Source organism: Cornus florida, unplaced genomic scaffold (genome assembly GCF_030987335.1).
Source record: "Cornus florida cultivar Cherokee Brave unplaced genomic scaffold, ASM3098733v1 CherokeeBrave_3.0.0_Hap2_Chr08, whole genome shotgun sequence".
Taxonomy (NCBI): domain Eukaryota; kingdom Viridiplantae; phylum Streptophyta; class Magnoliopsida; order Cornales; family Cornaceae; genus Cornus; species Cornus florida.
The window spans coordinates 7100931-7128870 of record NW_026775578.1 but is presented as its reverse complement, the minus strand read 5'-3'; the positions used below and the strand labels follow the sequence as shown (position 1 = coordinate 7128870).

The window sequence follows — 27940 nt, the reverse complement described above, 5'->3', positions numbered from 1 at the left end:
TAAAAATCCAAGTCGTTGTACTCTATTCTTCGGAGAGTTGACGAGGAAATAAACTCTCCACTCATTGTTCTATTAGGATTGTTCGAAATTTCCCTCTGATTCCTTCCTGATTAGAAAAAGATTACATCTATATATATATATATATATTGATCAGCTTTACTCATAAGTTTTGGATCGCCGCCAATTGTGAAGTTTAAGATTATTGCAGGCTTGAGGTAAGTTGTTTTGATTGTTCATATTCACAATAAATATATTGTTTTTATGGGATTTGGATTTGGTAGTGGCTCAATTAGATTTTAATGTTGAAAATTAATTTTATTAGAATAGTTTTTCCATCTCCTTGGAGAGAGATACAAGAAAGAGTAAAGTATCGACCTGTGAGGACTTATTCGTCATAGCGGGGTAAGAGTCATAGTCTGTTACCTGAAATTACCCAAAAAAAAAAAAAACGATGATGAAAGAAACATTGCACCAATAACTAATTCATACTATATCCAGCAAGATTTTGTATTTTGTGAATCAATTAGTTTAAAAGTATAAACCCATTCGAATTGAGTATTGTAGATATGATGTAAGTTATTGCGATTATATAGATTGTAGTAGCAACTCTGTTACCTTCAGAGTAATAACCAATTCATACTATATCCAGAAAGTTTTTTTTTTTTTTTTTAATCAATTAGTTTTAAATTATAAACCCATTCGAATTGAGTATGGAGTATTGCAGATATGATGTATTGTGATTATAAATCATATATTTGTTTGACATCGCAGTGCTATTAGCGAAATAAAGATGATGAGTTCAACGAAGGAGTCAGTGCTATTAGGAAATTTTGTTTAGAGTTAATTTAGTTTAGTTTTTTTCTGCTTAACATTTTTATGTGGTAAAATAATCTGTTTTTATCTCTTGCTGTAACAAAATATGGGATCAAGCTTGTAAGACCTTTAATTAAATATTAGTGTGGTTGTTGCTTTTTTTTTTTGAATTTTTTATTTTGTATTTTTAAAATTCCCTGGCATGTCTTGAATTTACTTTTAAGGGCTCAATCATAATAGAGGATCTGAGTTTGGTTGAAAGTAAATATATTGCTGATCAATGTTTAGTATTTATCATGCATGACATAGACATGTATCTTGAATATGGCATATCAAATTGAGATTATCTGCAGATGATGTCATTTTTGTTCATAGCTTTGCTGTATTGATGCAAACACGGGATATGAATGGATGGTATACAGCAAGTTGACATATTTTTACAAGACTCGAGCATGGTATGGAACGACAACATTATACATACATAATATTTATGTTTAAATTAAATATGTACATACAAATAATCAGGATAAACTGTTGTAATCTTTTGAGACAAATTAAATGGAAGTTGTATATGACGGTCCAAAATGTAAGACGTGCCAAAGAGTGTCCAATAATTAACATTTAACACTTTCAGGATCTACTGGACGTGTCAGGAGTACCTGCAAATATTAGGTGTTTGAAAATGGCTCCTTTGTAGAATTGTATCCCCTTCTCAGATTACTAGCCCTTTGTCAACTTCCAAAATTTCATAGTTAAAACTTCCCTCTTTATAGAAAAGGATTTATTTCATGTACTAATGCAATGTAAATTGATCTATGTGCAAGTATGATGCATGCTTGTTTACGGTTACGACGATCAAATTGTTATGCGGACTATAAGTACGTACTATACAATAAACCACTAGTACCAATGGCATGGTAACCTTCCTACCTTGAATAATTTTTATACACAACAGCATGAGAATGGAGAACCTCCATTCAATATATCGGGGAGGGCAATCAATTTATTTATGTATGTGCGTGCATGCTTGTACAGAGCAATGGTGTCAGATTCTTACTATATACTAATTATAGGATTGGCGCCTTTAGACACAAAATGTTGGCGTGGGATAATTTATTTATGCTTTTAACACACACATTTTTGTCATGAACTGTTGTTATTTCCGCTGTATTCCTTTTATTTGTATTGATATTGCAATATTTAAATTATTGTGCCTTGGATTTTGAAATCTCTGGTCCATACATGGGAAATAATGCAAGCTGTATCCCAAGGAGTTGAATTTTGCTGATAAGCATGCATTAAACATCTTTTGCCGTATAATATTTAGATTAATTTGTAGCCTTTTCCTAATTAAAGTAGACATATATATATATTTTCAAGACATTATCTTTTTCCTTATTCTGGTAATGATATTTTTTATCCTCATTGTTACTCACTACTCTCTCTCTCTCTCCCTTGGAATTTGATTGAAACCTTGAATCGGGGAACATTTGTAGGTATTAGCACAGGAATGCATGGATGTAGCTTAGAATCTGCTCTTCTAGTAAATGCTGAGGTTGATTCCATGGGAGGAGTTGTTGATGCCGGAGTTGGTATTCTGAACCCTTAATTTTGTAGCCGAATTTCCTGATAGATTTTGTATGGATCTGTGCCATTGTATCTCATGCATTGTATCTGAATTTGCTTCATCAAGTTTTGATCACGGTGGAATGGGTTACTCAGGTTAATACTTTTCTTGCACTTTTCCTCTTCTCTATTTTTCCATGCAGTCGCAGCTGGAATATATAGCCTTTACTTTATTAGGGGGAAGAGTGAAAGTTTGATGTGAGTAGGAAACGACCTAATCATGTCATTAATTATAATAACAAGATTAGGACAGTTAAATGCATTCGACTTTTGCACTACTTATCTTTTTTCTCAGAGGAATCGCCTTTTCACCGGCTTTTTCAGAGTAGTGAAGGGATTGCCCTTTTTGAAATCGAAACAATGTTTTAAAGCTTCTGCTAATTTAGTTGTAATGTAACTAAGTTCCTTTCTTATTACTATTAAGCTAATTATGAATACCCCTCTTCTACTAGAAGGGTAATTTACGTCTTCATTTTGTGTCCTTAATTTTAAGGAAAATGATATAAATATCAATTGGTTTTTGTACCCACCATTTGAATCTTCACTTTTGTGTCATTACTCTTTAGTTAATATGTAACGCAAAACTCAGCATCATCATATTGAAATTTATGCGAGTGTGATGTTAACTTCACTTAACAAGCGAAGTTTGGTTTATGTATATTGCTATGATGGTGGAGGGCTGGGTTTGGGTTTAGATGAGGGTGGTTGGAATGGAGAGGTGTGCGCTTGAGGTGGTAGGCGGTGGTGGGTTTAGATGAGGGTGGTTGGAATGGAGAGGGGTAGAGAGAGAGAGTAGAGAGGGAAAGGAGGTGGGTGGAAAATTTAAAAATAGTGAGGATAATTTGGACAAAAAGAGTATTTTTACTTTTTTGGTAATTACTTTTATTTATTAGCTTTTTCACTCCTATACATATGGATGTATTTATAGTACCACCAAAATAAGTTGTTATTTATTAAATTATCCCTATTTTTAATGTCGTGGTGGAGGAGCACAGCTACTTGATGCAACAGATTCTCTTCTTTTTTTTCTTTTCTTTTTTTTCAATAATTATTCAAAATATAAGACATAAAATAGCCCAATATCCTCCTTCAAATAATCAAATGACAATAATGAAACTCAACAAATACTGGTTACAGTATATCACTAAGTTCGATTGTTTGAATGTAAAATATTTTTAAAATAGAGTATTTATGGAAAGAAAATTAATTAAATAAGGAGTATTATATATATAGAAATGAGGAAGAAAATAAGTAAAAGGTTGTTTGGGTACTATAAAATGGCATTGTTGATATTAAAACTTTTTTTTGGTTACATGACTTGCACGAGCCACACAGGTCAATTTTTAAGGTCAAAAGTCCTCATTTTCAGACTTCTAAAATTACGAAAATAGAATTTAAGAATGTACACTTTTAAAACTACAATTGTGATTTTTGCCCTTCATGCTTATAATGTAAATAAGGTCCTTTCTTATTGTTAAGCGAAATTATAAATATATCTTCTATTTTGGACAATCCGGATCCTTAGTGGTTAGGTCCTGTGGTATAAAACGCCACCACCGTCTTCAACCTTTTGAAACTGCTAGTTTTCTTGGTCTCTTTCATACTATCTCATTTTCTCATCTCTATGGGGCAATCCTATTGCTGACTAAATTATAATGCAAAGACTCTTTAATTAATTAAATTATGGCGCCTTTTATTTTTATAAGTAAAATAAATAGTGCCAAGGCCCCTATCATCACGCTTTGGAACATTAATAAGAATTCGCATTCGCGCCATCACAGATATAGCATATTGTTTATAAAATCGTATATTCCAAATTTTATCCCAGAGTTACTATAGATAGACCCTACTTAAAAGAATAAATAAATAAATCAATAATGCCGTTTGAGACCTAGCTAAAGCGCACGCTCCTGACGTCGACGACGACACCCATTATACAATCCCCTTTGTGATCGAGAGAGGATTCAAGAAAACCCTAATTTGCGACTTAGAAGAAACCACCGTTGGCGGCAATGGTAAGATCATTGTTTTTGGTTGCGAGTTTTGATGATGGCCAACATTGTGGTGCAATTTATGAAATCGAAATTGGTGACGGAGGAGCTAAATTCATCGGTCCTCCGTGTAAATTGTTTACTTGCCTTGAAGAAAGATGTCATTCAGTGGTTGATTGTGATATGATAGGATCGGAGATATGCTTGATGGCTTCGTATAGACCAGAGGGTATGCACAAATTAACCCCGTTCGAACCCCTTATTTTCAATACAGATGCCAAAGTGCTCCTTGAGTTGCCAAAGCCACAAGCAAAAAAAACCTTATCCGAGAGTGATGGCAGTGCATGGAAGAGGTTTTTATGTGCTTGCTTCAGATACCATGTGTGCCGGCATCCTCATAAAATCCCCGTCGTTTGAACGTTTGGACCATGTTGAAGGCGTGTGGGATTCTTCTGCTGTCCTACCTGAGTACCGTGCGGAGGAAACTGAGAACATGTATGTTTCGGGTAGAGCAGTCATCGATGACAATATCCTCATTTCTCTTGTAAGTGTATTCTCTAGTAGCAAAACTGAATTCCATTGTTACAAAGTCGGGAGTTCCATGGAGAAGTGGCAGGTCGTCAAAAAGGAAGAAAAGGGCGTACGATATCATTACTTCGAGGGAAGGGCTGCATATGTTGGTGATTCGGTATACTTTTTGGTAGATTGTTTTCTGTTGGTTGCATATAGTGTCAGATTTTCTGGCGATGGTATCATTCAATCCCTCAGTGCTCCACGGATAATGATTCACCAATGTTTCCAGAAGACTTATTCACCTCATGTCTTGTTCATTTGGGAAATAGAGAATTTTGTGTGGCGAGGACTGAGTTCAATGTAAGGTCTCGTAGTAAAGTTCAATATGTTACCATCATCACCCTGAAAATTTCCGAGAGCATGGAACTGGTCATCTTGAGTTCAGATGTCTGCGCCTTGAATACGGATGGCTTCGGTTATGCACAATTAACATCCCTTTGTTTTAACTCCCAGTAAGTATTTGCATTCTTTGTGTTACTTTTCCTTTTCCTTATTTTCATGGCTTGCTTGTCATATTATATCACATTATCACTTATGGTATGGTGAGTTTTTTCTACCCCTTTTGTAAATGGGACAAATAATATGCATTCGAATTAAAGGCACACTAAGTATTACCAGAAATGAAACATTAGGCAATCTGCAATCTATTTTTCAATGATATTTTGACTCAAAGAGGTAAAGACACAGAGCTCTAATCTATAAATTATGGTTGTTTCACAATTAAGATCACTTTGTTTTGACCTCGAGTAAGTATTTGCATTCTTTGTGTTGTTATCCTTTCATTGTTTTCATGGCTTGCTTGTTGAGCATATTCTATCATTTATGGTATGGTGAGTTTTTCAAACTCAACAAATGCATGACAGAGTGACTCTCCAATTAATTTATGTTTGAACAAATTGAGCGATTCTCCAATTACTTTATGTTTGATACCATCTAAAAGATTAATTTTGAATTTAAAAGTGAAATTTTAAGTAAAAAACCTTATTATTAAATGTTGAATGCGTTCAAAGGGAAGAGTTCAAAAGTTTTGTTGAAATGTTAATATACCCTAACATTTTTAGTAATCTCTACAACTCTCTTTTTCTGTACATTTGCTCCTAGAGTTCTTTCTTGGCAACTTTTTCTCTCTGTGCCCAATGCCATCACAGTGTCATCATATTCGAATCGATCATGTTTGTCAAGATCAGATTTGAGATTGTTCAAGACTTGCCAAAGAGGCCCTTAGCAAAGTGGCTGTTAAAGGTCTCATTCTTAAAGAACTTTAAAGGTTCTGCTCCTAGTCAAGAATGTCTTTCAAGGTTTCCCATTTTTTAACAAGGGATTTAGGCAAGCAATAATATCAAGTAGAGAAGATTTTTTATTTTTTTGATGAGTCAAGTAGAGTAGAACCTAAATACCTCAATTCAAATGTCTCTAAACCATACCCCAAAACCTAAATACCATACATTTCGATAGGGTGAAGTGCAGAAAACACCCTTAATGTATACTCCACGTAACACTTTCACCCTTTGTTGAAAAAGTGTGTTAATAACCCCCTTATTCTTTTAACATAGTGCGGAAACACCCCTCAAACAGAAATCTGTCATAAAGTAATGCTATAATGCGCGTTTTACCCTTTTACCCTTCCGAAAATGCCCAAGGCGATGTGTATGCTTATAATCTCATGGGTTAATTTCATTGACACTCCCTCAGGTTTGGACAAATATCACATTGAAACAACTTTCGAAAATTACTATCACTTAGGTCCAAAATAACTTTTCTGTCAATGATACTGTTAAAAACAAAGACATGCCATTTGTTTATTTATTTATAATTATAGTGCAACTACGTTTATTTTCCTCTCTTTCTTCGTTTTTTTTCCTTCTGCCTTTTTCCTCATTTTATTTTACTTACACATTAAAAATATACATCCTCCCACATGCACCATACCCTTAATTCTACACTTTACCTTGGCTAACACTTGAAATTAGGTTGTTGACACGCGTGAATGTGTGTGAGAGAGAGAGAGAGAGAGTTATTAAATGTTTTTTCAATCATTTACACACTATTTTGATTGTATTGACCTTTGCAACTGACAATTTTGAGAGAAAAAAATTATGCTTTTGAAACATCTAGACCTTAATTCAAACCCTCCTTAAACTTGAGCAACGATATCGTACAAGCCCATTGATCAGACTATAGTGAACTGAAGCTTGTCCATTTTGACAAGCCAACTTCATATTAAGACAACTTTTTATATGGGAAAACATGGTTGCATTACTCAAAGCTTAAAGAATAGAGGAATGAGGTTTTAAGGATAAAGGACTTGTGATTGAGGAAAACAGTTATGTTTGAACAAATCAGGTGATTCTCCAATTAATTTTCATGGCCTGTTTGTCATATTCTATCAGCTATGGTATGGTGAATTTTTCAACCCCTTACAAAAATGTGACAAAATGTATGCATTTGAATTAAAGACACACAAGTATTACCGGAGATAAAACATTAAGCAATCTACAATCTATTTTAAAATGATATTGCGATGCTAGGAGCTAAAGACACACACAACAATATTATATAAATTATGGTTGTTCTACCGCTATGAGTCATTTAATAATACCCTGGAAAAAAAGTCAATTAGTAATAAATATCTTACATGCACTTCCCTTTTTCTATAAATCTCATTTCCCTAGTATTTGAGGTGAAGTCCCATCATATAAGACTTTTCTGTCAATGGCTTGTATAGTTTGTGTCAGATATATTTTATTTTGGAGCTTTAATGATGGATTTTCCATCTAGGAACTCAAAAGTGTTCAAAAGTGTTAAAGGGTTTATTTCAGGAGGTTTAAGGATTGGCCTGAGTACTTTGAGGGTCTCAATGCTGACACATATTTGCAGCCAGTGAACACTGATCCACCAAAGCTGGAGTCAGTATCTGAGTGTAGTCAGCCTGCTAGAAAAAGAGTTGTCAGCTCAGCCTTTTTTGGAAAACGAACCGATGAAAATGTACAAATCTTACTGTTTTCAAATTTTTCAAAATATTATTTCTGCCGTTGCATTTTACCACATTAGAAAGAATGTGGTTTAATTTTGTTATGGTGTTTTACAATTTCATTAAATTTATTTTTCTTTTGTCTTTTTTGGGTAGGATAGACCTAAGTGTCCCAACTCCCTAAGGGAATCAAGATTTGCAACTTCCCCATGGAGAGTGGCAAGATATGTCACTCAAGTTAATGCATTTAGTAAACTTTATTTTCACCTTTTGTGTAATTTTTTTACTTAACATAAAACTCAAACGCTCATAGGTTCATATGGGAATTTGAATCCTCATAGACCTCACCTTCCATTTTGGGAGAGACACTACCAAAGCTACAACTCTTGGTAGTTTTAGTGAATTCATATTGATTTTCTTTAATCTACCGAACAATGTAGTCTATTGGTATCTCCTAAACCTTGCAAAGGAAGTGTTGAGTGTTAAAGTCCCCACTAGGATAAATGCACGTGTTTCTTGTCAAGTTTAAAAATAAAAAAATATTTTTTATCTTTCTTTCTTTCCTTTATATATATATATATATATATATATATATATATATATTTTATATTTTATATTTTACTTTTTCTTGCTTTTAAACTATTTGAAAAAGTATTTAATAGTTGGCTTTCTTTTGATTGAGTTATTAAATGTTGATCTTGCAGTTAGATGGTCACTTTATTTTTTTTCCATGGTACTTGTGTCTTAATGAAAATAGTCAATTTATTGGCTTAATCTATCATACTGATTTCCTAAACTTGGTCACCCATTAGGGTTGAACTTTGAAGGAGGCCAAATGTTTTTTTATCCTTGTTGCGGTTTACTGGGTGTACATTAAGCACCATCTTAGCTGAAGATTTTTAAAAAAAATTAAGGGTTTAATTCATTTACACCCCGTGATCTGTTCATATGTGTCCCAATAGGGATTTTTTCTCTTCCTATAAAGAGGTAAAAGGTGGTTTGATTTTGACGGCGAACAGGAAAGCTTTCAAAATTTTGGGAATTGGAATAGTCAAGATCAAGACGCATAATGGGTTGGTGAGAACATTGTCAGATGTGCGACAAGTACCGGATCTGAAGATGAATCTTATTTCAGTAGGTGTGCTAGACTCCAAAGGTTACAAGTTTGTAACAGAGGGTGGAGTAATGATGGTCGTGATGGATTCTCTTGTGGTGCTACAGGGCACCAAAGTGAAAAATTTGTATATTCTCCAAGAGAATACAGTAACAGGTGGAGCTTCTACAGGGTCTTTTACAGCTAGCAGAAATCTGCGTTCAGGTCTTGGCAAAAGAAGAGTTAGAAAGAGGTGTGACGATCCTAGTTCTCAAAAGGGTTGTGAGGGGACTGCACAACATGGTGGGAGAATGAAATCAGTTTTCAGATGGCAACCGAAATTGCAGCAGTCCTTACAGGGAGGTAGACCGATGAGGACGGGTGTGATATTGACTTGCAATAATCTTGATGGCAATAAGATAGTCCATTCGAGTGCCATTAAGATGCGTGGGAGGCAAGTAGTTGGTCACAACAGAGATGCGAGGAAAAGTCAAGGACGTCCTATTCTCCACAAGGGTGAGATGATGACTTTTCATTACCAATCGGTGGTTTGTGGGCGGTTGGAGAAGGTTGCTGAAGGAGATGTCAAACTTGGAATTTCTGAGGTTGCTTTTGGTAAACATTTAGAGTTTGACACAAATACTGGAGGTATGTTTATGGCTGCGCAAGACATACATGGGTTGAAGAATGAAAGCCCGAGGGTTAAGTTTGAGGATGACTCAAACTTAACTAAAATTCTTAATTAATTTTTTTTGTGAAGAAGACAGTTTGTTTTGCAGAGATACAGTGGTTCATTTGAATTTTCGCCAAGGTGGAGATTTGTTGAACATATGGCTCAAATTGTGGCTGCAGCTGGGGACCACAATTTTGTGTGATCAGCAAATATATTGCATCATCCCTTAAGTCAGTTTTTTCTTGGCAGCCAAGGTGAGTGTTCAAGAAGCTGTGCCATGCGTGGTCAACAAGAATATACTTGATCAGCAAGCATATGTTGATGTTTTTTTTGGCTATAAATAGCTTTGCCCTCCATGGTGTTAAAGCATCCCAAATCAATTGAGTGAGTTTGTAATATCAGTGAGTGAGTGAGAGAGTTTTGGGTGTAATTAGGTTTTGGGTGTGAGCCACTTTGCCTTGTATCTCTTTATTTCCATAGTAAAATATTGTTTTGCCTTCTCCCCGTGGACGTAGGCATAGCTGAACCACGTAAATCCTTGTCTCGTTTGTGTGTGTCATTTTTTTTTTCTTATCATTTATTTTCTCTTGTTCTCATAAACTCCCATTCGATCCTTTTTTCATAACATATATTGTGATTATAAATCATATATTTGTTTGACATCGCAGTGCTATTAGCAAAATAAAGATGATGAGTTCAATGAAGGAGTCAGATTGGCCATCCCTTCCAAAGGACTTATTGGATATGACAATGGAGGAGGAGTCAAATTTGGCATGGCTTCCAAAGAACTTATTGGATATGATTTTGGACAAGTTGGTATCGCTTTCTGAATATGTTCGATTTGGTGCGGTTTGCAAACCATGGCAGTCTGTGGCAATGGATAACAAATTTAAATTCATTCAAAATAAGTTCTTCAGACAAGTTCCATTCTTGATGGTGCCTTCGAAAGATAATAGCGACGAAAGACGTAGTCTATACAGCATCACTCATAATAAGTTATATGATTTTCAGTTACGGGTGCCTTATAAAAAGAGGCTTTTTTGTTCCTCACATGGTTGGGTGTTTACAGTGGAAGAGTCCTTAAGCATAACTCTAATGAATCCGTTCTCTGGCGTTACCATCGAGCTTCCTCCAATTATGGACCTCTTAGAATATCCTCCTGAAAACGAAGATGATAGTCCTTTTTAGGTTGAGCTTGAAGTGAATAAGGCTATATTGTCAGTTGATCATGTTTTGTCTCTTAATGACTATATTGTTACCACCATCTATGATGGTTGTTGTAACCTGGCATTTATTCGGGCAGGAGATGAAGCTTGGACTTACATAGATAAAAAGAGATTTTTGTGGCATCCATGATGTCATGTATTTCAAGGGTCGAATTTTTGCAGTTGATAATAAAAATAGAGTCTTAATGGTTGATGTTAATGGAAGGCCTCCGTATTTTTGCAATTCACACTTATAATGTAAATAAGGTCCTTTCAGGCCCTGCCAACCTTTTAAAACTGCTAGTTTTCTTTGTCTCTTTCATACCATCTCATTTTTCTCATCTTTATGTGGCAATCATATTGCTGACTAAATTATAATAATGCAAAAACTCTTTAATTAATTAAATTATGGCGCCTTTTATTTTTGTAAGTAAGAATAAATAGAGCCAAGGCCCTATCATCACGCTTTGGAACATTAATAATCTCCACGTGTTATAACGCTTTCCAAACGAATTCGCATTTGCGCCATCACAGATATAACATACAGTTTATAAAATCGTATATTCCAAAAGTTATGCCAAAGTTACTGCAATAAATTCATGACATTTATCTCTTTTTTACAAGATGTGAGAGAAACATTAACAGATAAATATTAAAAGAGAGGTGTATCGAATTAAATGACGTGTCTAAAAGAAAAGAAAAAAGAATAAATAAATAAAAAGATAGATAGACCCTAGTGGTACTTAAAAGGATTCAAAAGGGTATCAATGCCGTTTGAGACCTAGCTAAAGCGCACGCTACTGACGACGACGACACCCATTATACAATCCCCTTTGTGATCGAGAGAGAGGATTCAAGGCAAGAAAACCCTAATTTCCGAAACCACCGTTGGCGGCGGCGGCAATGGTAAGATCATTGTTTTTGGTTGCGTGTTTTTATAATGGCGAACATTGTGGTGCAATTTATGAAATCGAAATTGGTGACGGAGGAGCTAAATTCATCGATCCTCCGTGTAAATTGTTTACTTGCTTTGAAGAAAGATGTAAGTCAGTGGTTGATTGTGATCTGATAGGATCGGAGATATGCTTGATGGCTTCGTATAGACCACTGGATATGCACAAATTTATCCCGTTCGAACCCCTTGTTTTCAATACAGATGCCAAAGTGCTCATGGAGTTGCCAATGCCAAAAGCAAAAAAACCTTATCCGAGAGTGATGGCAGTGCATGGAAGAGGGTTTTATGTGCTTGCTTCAGATACCATGTGTTCCGGCATTCTCACAAAATCCCCTTCGTTTGAACGTTTGGATCATCTTAAAGGCGATTGGGATTCTTCTGCTATCCTACCTGAGTACCGTGCGTAGGAAAATGAAAGCATGTATGTCTCGGGTCAAGCAGTCATCGGTGACAATATCCTCATTTCAGTTGTAAGTTTATTTTCTAGTAGCCCAGGTGAATTCTATTGTTACAAAGTCGGGAGTTCCATGGAGGAGTGGCAGTTCGTCGAAAAGGAAGAAAAGGGTGTGCCATATTACTACTTCGATGGAAGGGCTGCATGTGTTGATGATTCGGTATACTTTTTGGCAGATTGTTGTCTGTTGGTTGCATATAGTGTCAGATTTTCTGGCGATGGTATCATTCAATCTCTCAGTGCTCCACGGATAATTACCCGACTGCATTCACCAATGTTTCCAGAAGACAGATACACCTCATGTCTTGTTCATTTGGGAAATAGAGAATTTTGTGTGGCGAGGACTGAGTTCGATTTAAGGTCTCGTAGTAAAGTTCAATATGTCACCATCATCACCCTGAAAATTTCTGAGAGCATGGAACCGGTCATCTTGAGTTCAGATGACTGCGCCTTGAATACGGATGGCTTAGGTTATGCACAATTAACATCCCTTTGTTTTAACTCCCAGTAAGTATTTGCATTCTTTGTGTTGCCTTTTGTTTTCCTTATTTGCATGGCTTGCTTGTCATATTATATCATGAATGGTATGGTGAGTTTTTTCAACCCCTTTTGTAAATGGGACAAATGATATGCATTCGAATTAAAGACACACCAAGTATTACCAGAAATGAAGCATTGGGCAATCTACAATCTATTTTTCAATAATATTTTGACTCAAAGAGGTAAAGACACAAACTCTAATCTATAAATTATGGTTGTTTCACAATTAAGATCACTTTGTTTTGACCTCGAGTATGTATTTGCATTCTTTGTGTTGTATATCCTTTCATTGTTTTCATGGCTTGCTTGTTTGAGCATATTCTATCATTTATGGTATGGTGAGTTTTTCAAACTTAACAAATGCATGACAGAGTGACTCTCCAATTAATTTATGTTTGGACAAATTGAGCGATTCTCCAATTAATTTATGTTTGGACAAATTGAGCGATTCTCCAATTAATTTATGTTTGATGCCATCTAAAAAGATTGAGTTTCAATTTAAAAGGGTTGAAATTTTAAGTAAAAAACCTTATTATTAAATGTTGAATGCGTTCAAAGGGAATAGTTCAAAAGTTTTGTTGAAATGTTAATATACCCTAACATTTTTAGTAATCTCTACAACTCTCTTTTTCTGTACATTTGCTCCTAGAGTTCTTTCTTGGCAACTTTTTCTCTCTCTGTGCCCAATGCCATCACAGTGTCATCATATTCAAATCGATCATGTTTGTCAAGATCAGATTTGAGATTGTTCAAGACTTGCCAAAGAGGCCCTTAGCAAAGTGGCTGTTAAAGGTCTCATTCTTAAAGAACTTTAAAGGTTCTACTCCTAGTCAAGAATGTCTTTCAAGGTTTCCCATTTTTTAACAAGGGATTTAGGCAAGCAATAATATCAAGTAGAGAAGATTTTTTATTTTTTTGATGAGTCAAGTAGAGTAGAACCTAAATACCTCAATTCAAATGTCTCTAAACCATACCCCAAAACCTAAATACCATACATTTCGATAGGGTGAAGTGCAGAAAACACCCCTAATGTATACTCCACGTAACACTTTCACCCTTTGTTGAAAAAGTGTGTTAATAACCCCCTTATTCTTTTAACATAGTGTGGAAACACCTCTCAAACAGAAATCTGTCATAAAGTAATGCTATAATGCGCGTTTTACCCATTTACCCTTCCGAAAATGCCCAAGGCGATGTGTATGCTTATAATCTCATGGGTTAATTTCATTGACACCCCCTCAGGTTTGGACAAATATCACATTGAAACAACTTTCGAAAATTACTATCACGTAGGTCCAAAACAACTTTTTTGTCAATGATACCATTAAAAACGTGCGAAAAGAAAAATTTGTCCCTAATTTTTAAATAATTTTTATTCCAAAATATCAGCAATCTAAAATGGCTATTTTGCCCTAATTCATTCCTCTAACCTACCCACTCCCCTCTCTCTCGTAATCACTCATTCGATGGAAGAATCGCGCAAGACCTTGAGATAAATCATTGGATATAGATTGCAAAAATATCTTAATTTTATTGGTAGTCTAACCATATTAGCTAATCATATTTGATACACACCACAATAAGAAATCAAAATGGGATGATCTTTGTGATGTATTGCCGGAGGGCATGGATTCATGAGCTTTGATTAAGAAACCAACAAGATTACATCCAAGTTTGTACACAGATTGGTATTGCACAAGCCAATATATATATAGCTCTTAGAGATTCACCTATATATATATACCTATGCATGTGTTCTAGAGTTAGCATCTGTTAACAGCCGGCGAAGCCTCCGGAAAACTCCTACGAGTTCTGGAATTCTGGCAATGGCATATTCAGGTTGATCGAGCTGCACTTGGATGAGTGCCACTGCTGCGAGTTGGAATTCGGCCAATTACGCCATCAAATTAAAAGACGATGAGAAGACAAAAGTGATGTCAAAGTCTCCGGTGGCGTCGAAACTGATGGTCCAGCATTGGGTCTTGCATTTTTGTTGTACGGTAGGAACGATTTGTTGGTGAAGAGACATGTGGAGCTTATATAACTCTTCTCTCTAATTTTCTTTCTATAGATTTTGGTGGAGGTGATGGGTTTGGGGTTGGTAAACCGGTGGTGGGGGCATTTTTGGTGGTGGCAAATGCAAAACTCACTTTTAACAGCAAAGAACTTCATGTAATATGAAAATCTCTTTATAGGGAAAACGGACTAATTTTCAGAAACATCAATGATAAGAGACTATGTGATGTTCTAATTTGGTTTATTTGAAAGTCCGACTCCAAATGGATATCCATATGGATAGGTTTTCACTTTATCCCTACTAGGCACATGATCCCTTGTCTACGCACTCCTTTACTTCCTTAATCTCCTAGAGAAAAAGTAACATTACCTCCACTTCGGCGTTGGTGTTTCAGAGAGGGTGGTCGTTACATGAAGGGAGAGAGTTCTATTTTTTTATTTTTTTTTTTTCACGTGCGGAGTAGCCAACCAAGCTTAATACCCATAATATATGTGTGTGTACGTGACTAGTGGCGGCGGCGGCTACGGTGGGGATCAATGGTCATAGTGGCTATTGATGAAAGTGTGTGTGAGACTAGTTGCAATGGGTACTTTGGTCAGGTAATATGGGTTTTATGGGTAGTTCAATTTTTTAATGAGTCAACACAAAGTCAAAGGGGTAACAATGTCTTTTTACATGTAAAACACATTTTAAAAGTAACTTTTGGGGTGTGAGTGAAAAACGGACCAAACGTTTGTAATGTGAATTATATTAATTTTTGAAAGGCGTTTCAATGTGATATTTGTCCAAACCTGAACGGGTGTCGGTTAAATTAACCATAATCTCATAGTACAGGGGTGTTATGTGCACATTAACTATATTTAACCCACTTTTTAGGATTTTCTCTCGCCTTTCAAAAAAAAAAAATCTCTTTATATATGTTCCCTAATAGTATATTATCTCTCTGTATTGTCTCACTACGAGTTAACTGTTTTATATTTCTTAGGACTCAGTACCACTGATAAGTTAGAAAGTTCTAATACATGTATTTCTTTTAGGGGTCAAATGCAAATAAAAAATCTCAATATATATATATATATATATCAATGTCGTCACAGTTGTCAAATGTACAGTATATCATATGGAGTGAAAACCTCAATTCTTTCTATAATTATAGAAAAGAAAAAAAAATTCCCAATTAAAATATATATATATATATATATATATATATATATATATATATATAATTCCTTACATAGCAATAAATGGGTGTTCAATCACCCCCACCTTCATCTGCCACCAAGAATACCGCATCGCTGCCCTCTACTCCTTAAATTTTCACACACACACACACATACCTATAATTCATTACATAAGAACAAATTGGCGTATGATCTTTACTGAAATAGAAAAAGAAAAAAAAAGGTAAAGTGTAGAAAACACCCTTATAGTATGCTTAGAGTGCGTATGACACCCCTCATGTCCTTTTTAATAATAAAAATATCTCAATAAAAATATATATGTGTCTATATATATGTATATCTTTGTCCTCATACTTGTCAAATGTTCAATATATCATATGGAGTGAAAACCTCAGTTCTTTCTATAATTATAAAAAAGAAAAAATTATTCCCAATTAAAATTTAATATAGTTATTATTTTTCACAATATATATATATATATATAATTCGTTATATAGGAACAAATGGGTGTTCAATCACCCCCACCTTCATCTGCCACCAAAAACATTGTATTGCTGCCCTCTACATTTTCACACACACACACACACACACATATAATTCATTACATAACAACAAATTGGTGTATAATCTTTACTGAAATAGAAAAAGAAAAAAAAAAAAAAGGTAAAGTGTAGAGAACACCCTTATAGTATGCTTAGAGTGCGTATGACACCCCTCATGTCCTTTTTTGTCATTTCACAAAATGAATTTTTTTAAAATAATGTGTAAATTGTATCCATAAGGGTAATTTGGACAAAGTCTTTCTTAAATGTGTTAGGTGAGACTTATTTGCACAAATTCATACTTAAGGGGGTGTTTTCTGTACATGTGGCGTGTGATACGCACTATAAGCATACAATATGGGTGTTTTCTGCACTTTACCCCATTTCGATATGATTGCTAAACCATACCCAAAACCCAAGTACCATATTATACTATGAATGCTATTGCTATCATTGTTCAGCTGCATTCATTGACAGCAATAACGCCAGTGACAGACCTAAAAATTTGTTTCAGTGGGGGCGACTTTAAATAATAATAAGGTAAAAGAAATCAATTAAAATAATATTAAACTTAATTATAGATTGATAATATTTTTGTAAAATACATTCACAATTGTCGTTAACTAGTTTTATGTTTTGAAATGTTAAAACATTGGTAAATATACCACCAAGAGTAGTAACTCAGTGGTATCTCCTCTACCACTCAAAGTGTAAAGTTCCGAGTTCAAGTCTCCACAAGGGCAACATGTGTACGTGTGTTACTTTCAGGGGAGAAAAAAACCAACATACTAAATTTTTATTTCTCAATCTCTGTGTGACAGTCCTAACTAATAGGATCAATGGCAAGGTCACAAGCAAATAAATTAATAAATATACTCTGCCTTTTTTTCTTTTTTCTTTTTTTTTTTTCTTTTTTTTTTTTTTTTTAATTTTTTGTCTCAACGATAAAAATTAATTAGTACTTTTCTTACCATCTTAGGACTTGCACTTCTTCGAGGAAGAGTTGGATTGCCAATGAAAAGAATAGAAAGAAAATTATTTATTTAGTTATTCAAGAGAGAGCCATGGATGGTCGAGATGGAGACTAGAGATAATGGAGTTCTTGGCTATTGTTTACGTGCATGAGCGCTCATGATAGAAGAAAAATAGCAATGGGGTAAAAGATAAAAGTTATGGGGGCGTTTATGAAATTACCTTAGATTTTATACGTAAAAGTAGGATTTTTTTTTTTTAAATCTAGTGGGGGTAAGTGCCTCAGTAGGCCTCGCTCAGGTCCGTCCCTGAACAACGCAGTTGGCCCTGCATAAAATCCTTGCTCAGTGATGTCTTAGTTGACTGTGGCAATGACAAATTGCAACTTTTAATGAAGATTGTGTTGATTCGTTTTATTTTTTATTTTCATTTTATATAAGTATAGATATCATAGGAAGGCGTTCAAGGACTGTGGTGGCCATCTACGAAAAGCCCTATATCCTCATTCTATCCACAAAAACCAATAAAACTTCCACTTATTTACAAAATCTACCATGAATTTGAAAAAATAAGGTTCTAACTATGAAGAATGCTATAGCCCAAACAAGAGTCTTCCCGTGAAAGGATCTCCTATTCCTAAACCGCCAAAAACCCCACCACAAACAAAGAGGGGCCACCCACCAATCATCTCGAGCTTGCTTCCTCACTATACAACCTCGCCAATCTATGAGCAAATCTTTTGTGGCAAAATGTATGACTCAACAAGCACCAAACATGACAAGAAGCAAATGCTAACCCTCCCGAGCCACTAGACAATGGAAAAATACATGGTTGATAGACTTCTCATCTCTCTTGCACATGCAATGGCAGTTAACAATGATTTATCTTCTTCACCTTAGTTCTTTTGTCATCAAGATCCTCACCAAGCCTGCCTTCCACCCAAAGAAAGCCACCTTTAACGGGCTTTTGTGCACCAAATGGCCTTCCTGGGGACAGGAAACTCCCGCGCACCAACCAATCTCCTGTAGAAGGAGATCTCAAACCTACTGTGGGGTAGCTTACCAGATCTGCTCATCCTCAAGGCTTTAAAACAAGAGTAAGTTTTGGTGATAAATAGTTTTAAATATTGGAAGCCTGAGTGTGATTGTTGCTTATATCAGAGGCAAGTTTTAGTTGCACATTTGACCCTCACAGTAGTGTATTGATATTTTTGGGTTGTTGCAGTAACCAGCTAGACAAAAATTAGAAATTTGCATAACTTGTTGAGAGGAATCTATATTTATATATCTAGTATCAATGGAAATGTTTTGCATTCAGATTGTGTGTAATTGCAATGCAAAATAAGAAACAGGGAAAGTGACAATGTTATATGTCTTTATCTGTAAATATATTTCTGTTGAGGGGTATGAAGATGAAGTAAAAGAACACGAATAAAGTTAAAGAAATTTTTTCGAAGATATGCAACTGGAAACCCTTTACCCCATCAATCCTTCTTAGGACGTGTTATTGCAATGATATTTTCAGTCAAAGAAATTTAATTTTATTATCAAATTTCCAAATATGATTTGTTTCAATGTGATTTGTTTTTCAGGCGGAGTCAATATGACTACAAGTCTGAATGCCAGACAGGTATGAATTGTTTGAGATACAGCTGCATTCATCTAAAGGCTGCAGTTTTACTTTTATTTGACTTATATATATGTCTAGTAATTATAAATAAAAATAATAATATATAGCAGCTTTTGTACATAATATTTTGATTGAATGTCAATGGCTTGTATAGTTTGTCTTAGATATGTTTTACTTTGGGGCTGTAGTGAACTCAGAAGTGGAAAGGTTTTATTTCAGGTCTTAAGGATCAGTCTGAGTGCTTTGAGGATCCCTGTATCTACACACATTTGCAGTCAATGAACATTGATCCACCAAAGCTGGAGTCAGTACCTGAGGGCAGTCAACCTGCTGGAAAAAGAGTCGGCAGCTCAACCTCAGTTTCTGGGAAAAGAAATAAGGAAATTGCCCTAATCTAACTGTTCTCCAAATTTCAAAATATTACTTCTGTGGTTGCATTTATCCCTGTGACAAAGAATGAGGTTTTAATTTTGCTAGGGTGTTTCATTATTTAGGATCAGTAATTCATAATGGGGGAGAAATTGGAGATCACCTTAATCATTAGAAATAAAGTGATAAATTAAATGGAGGAGTGCATCTAGTATATTATGTTATAAGCGTATCCCTTTATGATTGAAAGGAGAGTTATATCGAACAGCTATTAGACCAGCCATACTCTATGGTACCGAATGTTGGGCACTTAGGAAACAACATTTTGCATAAAGTGGGTGTGGCAGAAATGCGAATGTTGAGGTGTATGTGCGTGCAGTAAGAATAGAAATGACAGAATTAGAAATGATCACATTTGGGAGATGGTTGGAGTAGCACCAATTGGGGGATAAAATGAGAGAAAATTGGTTACGATGGTTTGGTGATGTGCTAAGTAGACCTTTAAGTGCATTGTTTAGTAAAGGTGACATAGACCAAAGTTAACAGGGATAGAGTTAGTAAAGAAAGATATGATAGCAGATGGATTGACCGAAACTATGGCCTTAATTGGAAAAAGGCTTGGTTGTGGTGGGTGGTGCTTGTTCTTTCTCTCTTCTGGGTAAGATCGACATAAACTCACACCCATTTGCCCCTAGGGGGATTTGAACCCTCACCTTCCACTTTGGGAGGTAGAGGAGGTACTATTAGGTTTCAGTCCTTGGTACTTTTGGTGCAATGCATATTAAATATCTTTTTTTTACTCCCTTCTTTCAATCTGTTTGGAAATTATTCATGAGTTGACTTGTTTTTTATAGTTATTATATGTTGATCATGTGGTTAGACGATCACTCTATTTCTTTAAAATAAAACTTATGTCTCACTGGAAATAGTTAATTTATCACCAATTCTCATAACAATCGCCTAAACTTATGTTGGTTATTCACCCTGGAGGGATATATTTATCCTTGGTGAAGCTGCAGATTCTTCTCCCAAATTATCTTAAACATCAGCTGAACTTTAGACTTAAAAAAAATAATAATAATAGAAATAATAGGGATTGGGGACCAAATACATAGTATAATGTTTTTTTTGTTACTCACAAGTGATACATATTTGGTGCAGGCTAACTCGGTGAAGGAATTCCTGAAGCCGCTGGGTCTTCGAGACTATTCATTTATATTCAAAGATGAGGACGTGTGTGAATTTTATAGCTTTCCTTTGTTTACAGGAATTTTATGTACTTGCGTTGGTTCTTACCCTCAGAAATTCCATCACTGGTTGGATGTCTCCTGCTTTTTCTGCAGATTGATATGCCACGCCTTGTAAACATGACTGATGAAGATCTCAAGAAGAAAGGGTTACCGAAGGTAAACTCAACTAGACTCAGCCTACTCTATGTACTATTTCTTAATTTACCATTACACCTTTAGAAACTTTATTCTTCGGCTTATTGAGGACTTTCAGAAATAGAATTTAGGGTAAAGTATCCTTAGAGGTTTTTCGAAATTCCCTTCAGATGAAACTAGTTGAAAAATTGTGGTCAACCTTCCTTGAGGTTTTACAAAATCACCCTAACCACCCTTCTTCCCATCAATCAACTAGGTCAGTCAAATTATTAAATTTTAAGTTCCAAAAATAATAAAATACTTGTAGCAATAAATTAATAAGTCATACAATGAAAATATGGAAAAGGGCTTTTGAATGAAATTAAGAAAGGAATCTATTGTATCTGATAACTAATTTGGGTATATGCTAGAAATATCCACAATGGAGGTGATTTACTTAGTAAGACAATAGTTAAACATTGTAGGAGTAAAGGAAAAGACATACATATGATTTTCATACATCTAGAAAAAAAAACAATGAAATGGTACTGGGAGATATAATGATATAATTACACTGACATCCCTGAGGTAATCCTTAATTACAGGTATATTAAATGTATGAAAAAACCTACAGAAACGCCCCTTACCAAAAGTTGGAGTCAGAAAGACATTAAATTTTCCTGTGGAATGTCATATTTTCCTATCATCTTTAATGTTTTTGTAATTAAAAAATCTCACTACTTATCTAGCAGTGCTTCCACCTTGCCTGTTATTTATTTTTGAATTCCCAGCTTCTCTCTCTATTTCTATCTTAAAGTGAACAACTTATAGTTAGTTAATTAAAGAGAAGAATGTTCAATATATGAATTACAAAGTTGTTGAGACCAATGCATTGTTCATGTCTCCTTTGATAAGTAGATAGTGAGGGAATCAATTTAGGTGCAATATAAAGAAGAATAATGATTGCCTCAGGCTGCGTAAACAGGAATCTCTTCTTGTGCTGACGTGGACCACTAACAGCTTGAGACGTGTCAAAAATAAATATGAATCAGTTTACGGGTTTTCTCTTATGTCCGAGATTTTATCTCACGGATCTGTGTGCTTTCTTTCTATCACCAAGTCACGGAAAATTCCAGCGAACCACCACCACCTCCAATCCCTCTATTCTATGTTTTTCCATCTCGTCATCACCAAGTTTTCTATCCTATATCTTTCTTCCCTTCTGTGCACCACCAAGTTCAACTCCAAGACACGGGCCAAAATCGGTACACATAATTGAAACCAGATTAAAAAAACAAAGGAAAACAGTAAACTCGGGAAGGTGTCGCCATGGAAAACAGAGAAGACACCACAACCACTCACTGATCACCCAACAATCATCGCCACCGACATCGATCGAGGTCAATGTGTCTTTAGCTAAGGGATTTGTTGTTCATGCCAAGTGTGGAAATCAATAGCAAAGCACCCGATAAACACCGCCGCCGACATTGTCAGTATAACCAGCAGAGTGTGCTGGTGGTGAGCTTTTCAATCGGATCATCGCTAATGGTCAATACTCTGTGCGTGCTGCGCCCTATCTGTGTCGCCAGATGGTAACTGTTTCTCAAAGTTGGAGCGCCATTTGAGAAGGTTAGAGAGATGATGAATATAAGGGTTTCAGAATTGAGGAGTTAGTGAGCATCAATGGCGATTTGGTGGAAGAGAGAAGGAAGCGTGACTTGGAGGAGAGAGAGAGAGCACTACTAGGTTTGTCACAGATGCATGAGAAAAAAAAATGTCTTAAGAGGAAAAAATCCACTTTCCTTTGGATGACCCGTAAAAGATCCAAATGATTCAGGCAATTTTTTTTGACACTTGTCATGTTATGGGTTCCTATCAACATCAGAAGCTGATTCCTACTCATGCGGCCCATGGCTAGCTTTTTCTTATAAAGAAAGTGTGGGGCTGCAAATGACACGAACAGCTCGGGCTCATTAAAAGCTCGGTTCAGGATCGTCCGTTAAGTAAACAAACGATCGTTCATTAAGCAACCCAGTTTTCCAAGCTTGGCTCATTAGGCTAGTGAACAAGCTCGTTTACTTAAAAGCCCACCATATTTTAAAATTTTATCCCACATGTACAACATTAGCTCAATTCACGCATGTTCCATAGGCCCCCAATCAGTTACTTAATCTTTACAAACCCATTACCTCAATAGCCCATTAGGCGTTAGCCCATAAGCTATATGTAACCACCTACTTCACCACATGGTATGAGATTGTTCGCTTTGAGCTTGAGCCTGAGCCTGTACGGTTTTATTCTTGGGTTTTACTCCAAAAGGCCTCATGCCAATTGGAGATAACGCCATCACATATAAGCACTTCACCATTCTCGCCCAGTGTGATAGCTTGCCAGTGTCTTGCATCTGCCCACAAGGTCGCCACACTATACATAGTTGATCCCAACCGTTGGATTTTTCTTTTAAAGTAACGAGATTAGACAAACCCTAACACACATACATTTTACTTATCAAAATAAATAAATAAATAATCCCCACTCCATCAATTAGTATTAGTAAATAACTATTTAATTAAATTATTTTATATATATACCTTAACACACTACAGCTGCTTCTCGCTACACCCCTCTACACACAGACTATTGTTGCGCTGCACTCCACGGCAACTGTTGGAGTACGTCAGCAATGTCAGGTTTCTCTCTCTTTCTCCCCCTCTCACAATCAAATTACTGTTAATGGAAAACCTCTATTTTGTGAATATGAGAACCACAAATTAAAAGTGAGATTTGAATTGAAGCTCAAGAATGGATGATGAAGGTCCTTTTCTTGCCTCTTTGAAAAGATTCAGCCAATTAAGCACGGTTGTTTTCAGGATTCAGTTTTAAGATTTGGTTTGATTTGGTTTCTTGAACGTGTAAGCAAGCTTGAGCCGAGCAGAGCCCAAACAGCTTGCTAGTCTTGGTGAGCCGAGCCCAAACAAGTCAAAGCTCTACTCGGCTCGGTTCATTTGCAGTCCTAATTAGGAGTGAGTGTCTTAAAATAAATCGTAGGGGGCCAAATTGAATTCAAACACTTAAGAAATTGAAATGTTGTTTACCCTAAAAGCTATATGTCTATTGTAAGCTATGTTACCCGGACTCGGGTACGGGTGTCGGACACGGGTACGTGTCTAGGGGTCGGATTCTTCAATCTATCAATTTTCAGGATACGGGGACACGGATTAAAAGTGTCCAAATATTAGACACGGGTACTTGGACTCTTTGAAAAGAGAGAAAAAATTGTAAGTTTTTTTTTATGTTTGAGACATTAATCATAAAACTAAAAAATATATATATCAATTGTACTTTTTTATAAAAAATTTATAATTATTACTGCATTTGTTTGCCTCATTTGATTTGTGGCATGTCATGGCTATGCATTCCCCTGTTACTGCTATTTTATGGAACCTGTAAATAAGAAATTCTGAACTATAGGGCTTCTTTTGTATACCCAAGGGCGGGTTTGGGCTTGGGCTAATATACCTCTGTATGTGCATCTTGGCATTTGGGCCTGTATAAGTCAAAGCACGATTAAAAAGAATGACTAATTCAATATGGGCTAATATGTCTTTTTGTGCATTATAGTCATAGATTGATGCTTGGCTTTTGGGCCTGCACAAGTCCAAAGCACAATTAAAAAGGAGGCCCATTCAATGTACATGGTATTTATAAGAGTACTGTAAAAAGCAAAGTTACAGGTTTACAACTGTAACCCACCACAGTTTTGCTTTACAGCTGTGTCCCATCCCTTATCTTTTCAGATCCAAATAAACAGGTGTTAAGTTATTAACAATTGCGTGAAACCACGCTCAAGATGGCACAAAAAATTGAACAAAAGCCAGCGCGTGCTAGTTCACAAACAGCAAGTGTCTTCAACCTCCAGACCACCGATCCGAACCAGAACGCCATTGTTGAAATAGAAAGCTTCGTATGGCTACAAATTTAACAAAAAAACACGAAAAAAATTCCTGATCCTTCACAAGCATCAAACTACACATCATTTTATGTATTTTCTTGGTCAGCCGTGCCCGATTGAAGAATGGAGGGTCGGACGCATATCTCGTGTCCGTGTCCGTGTCGTGTCGTGTCGACACGGGCACTCTGGCCTTCACTGACGAGTCCAGGTAACACAGATTGTAAGCTAAAATATTTTTCTATTGTGTTCTGTATAGAGCCTCTTTTTCACTCTCTTTCCTCTCTATATCAACCTTAAGGTCCTCTAGCTTTCCAGCAGGAATATAAAACCACATGGCTCCTTCTAATTAGTTCAAACTTCCATGCGCATGACGAAACCATGTGTATTTTGTCAAAAATGGTATCCACTGGTAGTACCTATAAGCTTTACATACGCCATTCTTTACTAGTTTTTTCATTTCACCATAGCATTCTTTGTTTAGCCCTGCACCCTTTTTGTCAGTTTTTTGTATATTGCTTGTTTTTCCTTGACTCAAAATAATAACAGCTTTTTCCTCCAACCAGGTCAATTGGGTATGAAATTAAGCACGGTTGTTTTCAGGATTCAGTTTTAAGATTTAGTTCGATTTGGTTTCTTGAACGTGTAAGCGAGCTTGAGCCAAGCAGAGCCCAAACAGCTTGCTAGTCTTGGTGAGCCGAGCCCAAACAAGTCAAAGCTTTACCCGGCTCGGTTCATTTGCAGTCCTAATTAGGAGTGAGTGTCTTAAAATAAATTGTAGGGGGCCAAATTGAATTCAAACACTTCAGAAATTGAAATGTTGTTTACCCTAAAAGCTATATGTCTATTGTAAGCTAAAATATTTTTCTATTGTGTTTTGTATAGAGCCTCTTTTTCACTCTCTTTCCTCTCTATATCAACCTTAAGGTCCTCTAGCTTTCCAGCAGGAATATAAAACCACATGGCTCCTTATAAGTAGTTCAAACTTCCATGCGCGTGACGAAACCATGTGTGTTTTGTCAAAAATGGTATCCACTGGTAGTACCTATAAGCTTTACATACGCCATTCTTTACTAGTTTTTTCATTTCACCATAGCATTCTTTGTTTAGCCCTGCACCCTTTTTATCAGTTTTTTGTATATCGCTTGTTTTTCCTTGACTCAAAATAATAACAGCTTTTTCCTCCAACCAGGTCAATTGGGTATGAAATTATTCATGATTCCATCTCCTGGTTGATGCAGCATCGGTCATTGAAATGTTCTTTTTGAGTCGTGATATGTTTGTAATTATTTGCAATATTTAAAACCTAATTACTCTTCTAACCAGATGGTAAAAATTATACGTGATGTGACTTTTGAGTTTCTGCCCCATGGTTAATACAAATCCAGTTTTCAACTATTAGGGGTTTTGGAGGTACTCTGTGAAAAGAAAGAGATGTGACTCGAATGGAAGAGGCTTATGTGATTGGCCTCTACTTATGAAGGAGCAAAAATAGATAAAACTAGAGATTTGATAAAGTTCTTTAAATAGATCTCTTCTCCTCTTCTCTCCTTGTTCTACATCAGAGCATTCCCCTGCTACATGTGGTGTCAGAACCTTTCTTGACCTGCATTCATCACTCCGACAACATTATAATTAAGTATGTTTAGATGAGGATCAACATGTGTGGAGCATTTAGATTCATGGTTTGTGTTTTAGGAAATGCTCCTCTTCTTTTCTTTTCGTTTTAAATTTTATTTTTTTGTTAATATCTGTAAGAGACTTGACTCCTGCCCTCCCAAATTTTAGCCCCTTGCTCAGTGTATATTCACTTTTGATCACCTTGACTGTTTCAGGGTCCAAGAGAGACGATACTTTTGGCATTGAAGTCAAAGGACACTTGGAGTTGACTAGGTTTGCTTGTTTTTTGGTCGAGGTCTCAATGTTTTAGACTAACATCTGACAACTCAGCAAGCCTGTTTTATAACATGATAAACGATTTCGTACTTTGAACTGCCATTTTGGGACCAGGGGAAAGGAATGATGTGTTTAAAGGTTTAGTACAAGACTATTGGAGATTCATTTGACATTTACATGATCATTTTTGTATAGGGGATAATTAGAGGGGACTTTTCCTGACGTATTACAATATTATAGTGTTTTCCTATGTTTTCATTTATTACACTTCATACTAGTTTTCCCTACACCTACGCTGTCAACGAAGGATTTTGCTAATGTCAAGCCTTCTGTAGTACCCCAAAACCTACCATACATTACGATATGATTGCTAAACCATACCCAAAATCCAAGTACCATATTTTACCGTACGAATGCAATCATTTTTCAGTTGCGTTCAACGCGGTGTCGGACCCAAAAAAAAATTGGGATTATTACATATAAGTGGGATTAGTGCACCATATTTACTTAGAGGCTGAGTCAAAGTCCCATAGTTTCCCTAAAATGAATTTGACCCAAAAGCTGAGGTGGCACATGGAAAAATACTGTTTAAAAATTATGTTACCTAAAATGCCATTTCTCATTTTTTCTGTGTTGCCTAAAATATCCTTTCCCCAAATAAATCACTCTTCTTCTCCCTTCGAATTTTTCATCTGTCCTCATCGATTCTTCTCTTTCCCCACAACTCTCTAAACCCAACCTCCACTCCTAATTCCTTCGTCCATCCCTCATGGTTCGTTTTTATCTTCCACGGTGTCGCGGCTGTGATTTCCTGCGCCATGGTTCTGGGTTGCTTTTCTTTGTCAAGTTTGGGTCGCCGAGTTTGTGAATCGCCGTGTTCTCCAGCGATTTCGGCTGGTTCTTCTCCGGCGGTCGCTGTTGGGTTGCGGGTTCCTTCTGGCGAGCTTTTGAATCACCGGTTTCTCCAGCGATTTCGGCTGGGTTCCTTCCGGCGAGTTTCTAAATCGCCGTTCTTTCCGACGATTTGGGTTCTTTGCGTCGGTGTTCTCCAACGATTTCGCTGCGTCGTTCTTCTTCGGCGAGCTTGTGAGTCGCAGCTGGGTTCTTCTCTGATCGCGGCAGGGTCT

At 36.1% G+C, this 27940-nt stretch overlaps 2 protein-coding genes and 1 long non-coding RNA gene across 5 annotated transcripts; all 3 read left to right on the top strand.

The window, feature by feature from the left end:
- Positions 1–27071, top strand: LOC132269142 (uncharacterized). 3 transcript variants are annotated; one of them, XR_009469424.1, is made up of 6 exons: positions 1–215; positions 1189–1268; positions 2310–2535; positions 20766–20837; positions 20948–21010; positions 26753–27071. It is a non-coding gene; the product is annotated as an uncharacterized LOC132269142 (long non-coding RNA). The 3 variants fall into 3 exon arrangements; XR_009469423.1 differs by having other exon boundaries at positions 1167–1268; XR_009469422.1 differs by lacking the exon at positions 1189–1268 and having other exon boundaries at positions 4–215.
- LOC132269140 (uncharacterized) lies at positions 3208–11148 on the top strand. Its single transcript, XM_059770197.1, has 2 exons — positions 3208–5455; positions 8994–11148. The coding sequence occupies exons 1-2, from the start codon at positions 5223–5225 to the stop codon at positions 9811–9813; spliced, it is 1053 nt and encodes a 350-aa protein (XP_059626180.1). The 5' UTR covers positions 3208–5222; the 3' UTR covers positions 9814–11148.
- LOC132269141 (uncharacterized) lies at positions 11605–20759 on the top strand. The gene is made up of 3 exons (XM_059770198.1): positions 11605–12861; positions 19198–19235; positions 19455–20759. Exons 1-3 carry the CDS (start codon positions 12320–12322, stop codon positions 19631–19633), a joined length of 759 nt encoding a protein of 252 aa, XP_059626181.1. The 5' UTR covers positions 11605–12319; the 3' UTR covers positions 19634–20759.
- Positions 27072–27940: the final 869 nt, after the last annotated feature.